Source organism: Penaeus vannamei, chromosome 14 (assembly GCF_042767895.1).
Source record: "Penaeus vannamei isolate JL-2024 chromosome 14, ASM4276789v1, whole genome shotgun sequence".
Taxonomy (NCBI): domain Eukaryota; kingdom Metazoa; phylum Arthropoda; class Malacostraca; order Decapoda; family Penaeidae; genus Penaeus; species Penaeus vannamei.
The window spans coordinates 42,594,131-42,599,130 of record NC_091562.1 but is presented as its reverse complement, the minus strand read 5'-3'; the positions used below and the strand labels follow the sequence as shown (position 1 = coordinate 42,599,130).

The 5,000-nt window shown below is 49.0% G+C and overlaps 2 protein-coding genes across 2 annotated transcripts in view; both read left to right on the top strand.

The window, feature by feature from the left end:
• Nucleotides 1-5,000, top strand: part of LOC113826304 (protein rolling stone) — a 118,007-nt gene that overhangs the window by 37,803 nt on the left and 75,204 nt on the right. The gene's annotated exons all lie outside the window — the stretch shown is intronic.
• LOC138863995 (DNA-directed RNA polymerase II subunit RPB1-like) overlaps nucleotides 3,590-5,000 on the top strand; it is an 11,441-nt gene continuing 10,030 nt past the window's right edge. The window contains exon 1 of the mRNA XM_070129527.1: nucleotides 3,590-3,649. Coding sequence (XP_069985628.1) covers nucleotides 3,590-3,649 — 60 coding nt within the window. The remainder of the gene's footprint in view (nucleotides 3,650-5,000) is intronic.

The following is a 5,000-nucleotide window of genomic DNA, read 5'->3' as shown; positions in this document are numbered from 1 at the left end:
CAGAGACACAGAACCCACCAGTTATCGACTCCTAGCGGAACAAATACCCACCTTTTATGAACGCAGGCGATTCTCGGGTAACAAGCCTGGTCTCCCTCGCAGTTACTTCGGCGCGAGAGAACCGGAGAAGCGGAATGAAATGAGATTTCCGACGAGATGAGACATGTTTCATATTGCAGGCGGAGAGGCCTCGGCCTTGTCGAAGCCGCTCCTTCTGGCTTCTCCTTTTGAAAAATGTCTTTTAAGTTTACATTTCGTATTGTATGTGTATTCGGAACATTCTAAAAATGTGTATGAATATTATATGCATATATATATATACATACATATACATACATACAAACATATATACACACACACGCGCATATATATATATATATATATATATATATATATATATATATATATATATATATATATATATATATATATAGATATATATATATATATTCATATATATATATATATTTATATATATGTATATATATATATATGTATATATATATGTATATATATATATATAGATAGATAGATAGATAGATAGATAGATAGACAGATAGATATGCGTGTGTGTGTGTGTATGTGTTGTGTGTGTGTATGTGTATGTGTGTGTGTTTACACATATATATAGAGAGACGGATATAGATGAACAGATAGACATATCTATATATTGTAGATAGATAGATAGATAGATAGATAGATAGATAGAGAGAGAGAGAGAGAGAGAGAGAGAGAGAGAGAGAGAGAGAGAGAGAGAGAAGAGAGAGAAGGAGAGAGAGATAAAGAAAGAAAGAAAGAAGGAAAGAAAGAGAGAGAGAGAGAGAAGGGGATCGATAGATATATAGGAAGGTGAATATCGATAAACAGGAAGATATCCGACCGTCAAAGTGCATTGGCAGCGCTGGACGGGTGAGGGGGGGGGGGCGGCCTATGCACGGGTCGAATCTCGTGTGTGTGTGTGTGTGTGTGTGTGTGTGTGTGTGTGTGTGTGTGTGTGTGTGTGTGTGTGTGTGTGTGTGTGTGTGTGCATATATGGGTACAGATTTATAGATAGGTAGATAGAGAGATAGATATAGCCGCAGATTTAAAGGTAGAAGGGTACATACATCCATCCATACATGCATACACATACAACAGAAAGAGAACACGAGCACCTTCCACGAAATCAAGCCGGCCCCCTCATCCCCTCGTCCTCCTCCCCCCTCGTCCCTCGTCTCCCTTGTCCTCGTCCTGCTCGTCCTCCTCGCCCCCCACCTCATCCCCCCGTCCCCTCTTTCTCGTCCTCCTCACCCCCCTCATCCCCTCCGTCTCCTTGTCCTAGTCCTGCTCGTCCTCCTCGCCCCCCACCCTCATCCCCTCGTCCTCCTCGTGCTCCCGCCCCCCCTCCTCGTCCTCGTCGTGCTCGTTCCCTCGTCCTTGTCCTCGTCTCCCTCTTCCTTCTCACCCCCTCCGTCCCCCTCTTCCTCGTCCTCCCTCCCCTCCAGTTCCCTCTTCCTCGTCCTCCTCACCCCCTCCGTCCCCTCTTCCTCGTCCTCCTCGCCCCCCTTCCGTCCCCTCGTCTCCCTCATCGTGCTCGTCCTTCTCACCCCCCGTCCCCTCTTCCTCGTCCTCCTCACCACCCCCCGTCCCCTCTTCCTCGTCCTCCCCTCACCTCCGTCCCCTCTTCCTCGTCCTCCTCACCCCCTCGTCCCCTCTTCCTCGTCCTCCTCGCCCCCTCACCCCCCTCCGTCCCCTCTTCCTCGTCCTCCTCCATCCCCTCACCCCCTCCGTCCCCTTCTCCTCGTCCTCCTCACCCCCCTCCGTTCCCTTTTCCTCGTCCTCCTCACCCCCCTCCGTCCCCTCTTCCTCGTCCTCTCGCCCCCCGTCCCCTCGTCTCCCTCATCGTGCTCGTCCTTCTCACCCCCGCTCCCCTCTTCCTCGTCCTCCTCACCACCCCCGTCCCTCTTCCTCGTCCTCCTCACCCCTCCGTCCTCTTCCTCGTCCTCCTCACCCCTCCGTCCCCTCTTCCTCGTCCTCCTCACCCCTCACCCCCCTCCGTCCCCTCTTCCTCTTCCTCACCCCTCCGTCCCCCTCTTCCTCGTCCTCCCTCACCCCCTCCGTCCCTCTTCCTCGTCCTCCTCGCCCCCTCACCCCCCTCCGTCCCCTCTTCCTCGTCCTCCTCGCCCCTCCGTCCCCTCTTCCTCGTCCTCCTCGCCTCCTCACCCCCCCGTCCCCTCATCCTCGCCCCCCTTACTCGAGGCCAAGACGAGCCGAGGCCGCGGATGGCTGACGGCGCGAGGGCACAGCGCAGCCTGCTCCTCACTCCCCGGGGAAATTACACCGCCATTGTAATGAAGAAACACCTCATGATTATTTGATGTAAACATGAGCGCGGGATCCTGAGGTGACGAGGCTTCATCATGCTCGCTGGGTTCTTTGCCGACGTTGAGGGCACGGTATGTTGAACAGATGCCGTGTCCGCTTGGCGATGGTGGGACGGGAGGCAGGAGGTGGGCGGGGCGTGTTAATACCACTTCTAATAGTATTTCGTATCATTTGTCGAGTTGTGTCTCGAGTTTTTAGTTCTTTTTAGTTCTCTTTTTGTAAATTGTTGATGTGTTTGTCGATTGAAATATATATTTCGTGTGTTTGTCCGTGCTTGGGTGTGTTTCCGTGACTATGCATCTACATGGATACATTATACAGTAGGTATGCGTGCGTGTGTGTGTGTGCTTGCGTGTGAGAGGGCCATCAGGTACTAACGATCATTCGCATTTTCACAGAATGTCATTAATAACCCATAACCCATACACAGCTGTTGTAGAGATCGCCTCTAGACACAACCCTACTGTGTCTTTCCCCAACAAGTCCTTCGCCAAAGACAGATTAACTTATTCGGACCGAGGATGATTTCCTTGGATCAGCTGACCGTGTAAACAAAGACCGCGTCTCGATTCCCTCCTGATGGCTACGTCCATCAATAGTCATTTAATAACACTCTATGGCAGGTTCATTAAACAAAGTGAAAATTGATTACCTTTGCGAAGTCGTCATCCCATTTGAACGCTGATTAATGCACTTGATATGCAGATTAGTACAATGGTTTGATTATATTTTTTTAGGAGTTTCAGTTCAAAGTGTGTTCGGTATGCGAGGAGGTCGTAGCCAAGGAGACAGAAAAATGGTTATTTTATCGATTTTGTTTTTATTTCTTATGATTTCTTTCTAGACTGTTATAGATCTGCCCCCCCCCTTTTTCTGGATGATTTCTAAACTCTTCGTATTTTCGTTTTGTTTTAAGCTCTTCAAGTTTTCGCTTTCAATCCGAACTGTTTCGAAACTTTCTTCTTTTTATATCGCTTATTAATGGAGATGTCCAATTTATCCTTACATATTATTCTTTATGGATCCCTTTGAATAACTTTGATGTATATTCAACTTGATATTAATCAGTTATACGGTATATATATATATATATATATATATATATATATATATATATATATATATATATATATATATATATATATATATATATATATATATATACATACGTTAACGATGACAGAATCACAGTATTGACTGAAATTAGAAAGCTATTAAGGATAAAATGGTAATGAAGATTGGTGATGAATATGACAATGATGTTGATAAGAATGACAATGATAACGTATGTAATACTGAAATGATAAAGGTGATAATTATGATAATAATGGTGCTAATTATGATAATGATAATTCTGAGAGGCGTTAATGATACAGACTAATGATAATGATGACAGGGACTAATATTAATCAGTGTGACCCAAAAATGACTATTGATCAACTTTATTACCATAATATTGCTTATGATTAAACTATGAGATTAGTAAAATATCCACAAAGATATTCTTAATTACGATTATAAAATGATAATCATACTAATAATAAAGATGATAACAAAACCATGGATGATGACAGACAGTGATGATAATGAGTGATAGTGATTCGATTAGCTACTCACAGCGACGATATCGAATAACAATATTCACAATAACCAACCTGGCCCTCCCCTTCCCCCTCCCCTCCCTCCCCTTCCCCCTCCCCTCCCTCCCCTCCCCTCCCAACCCTCCTTCCCCCTCCCCCTAAAGAACTCTCCTCCCCCCTCCTCTCCCTCCCTCCCCCCTCCCCCCACCCCACCCTAAAGAACTCTCCGTCCCCTCCCTCCCTCCCTTCCCCCACCTCCACCATCACCACCACCACCCCACCCCCCAAAAAAAAAATCCAACATATCACAAAACTCTGCCGCCCATCGCCCCGCCATCATGGAGGGGGAAACGCCCATAAGTATGCAAACGGGCGGAGGTTCGCCACCTACGAATAGCCTCGTTAAGCGGCGGAATTAAGTGGCTCGCTCTACGGCCTATAAAAAAGTAAGGGGCGGGGTGGGGGGGGGGGGGAGAGGGAGAGGGGGTAGTTCGTGATGGGGAGGAGAGGGGGAGGGTTTGGGGGGGGAAGGGTAGTTCGTGATGGGAGGAGAGGGGGAGGGTTTAGGAAAGAGGGGGGGGGGGGGGAGGAGAGGGAGGGGTAGTTCGTGATGGGGAGGAGGGGAGGGTTTAGGAAGGGGTGGGGGAGAGGGGAGGGGTAGTTCCTGATGGGAGGGAAAGGGGGGGGGTCCTGAGGGACGGAGAGTTCCTGGGGGGGAGGATGGGGAAAGGAGGGCAGGAGTTCCTGGAGAGAGGGGATGGTTGGGGATGAGGAAGGAGGGAGGGTAGGGAGTGTTGGGGCTGGGGGGAGGGGAGGGAGAGTTCCTGGGGGGAGAGGATGGGGAGGAAAGGGGAAGGAGTTCCTGATGGGAGGGAGGGTACCTGAACTTCTTTGGGGGGAGGGGAGGTTGGGAGGGAGGGGTTGAGAGTTTCAAAGGAGGGGAAGGGGGGTGGGAGGGAGGGAAGGGAGGGAGGGAGGGAGGGAGGGGAGGGGGTCGGAGAGCTCTTTGGGGGGGGGAGGGGGAGGGTTGGGAGAGGGAAGGGTTGAGAGAGTTTC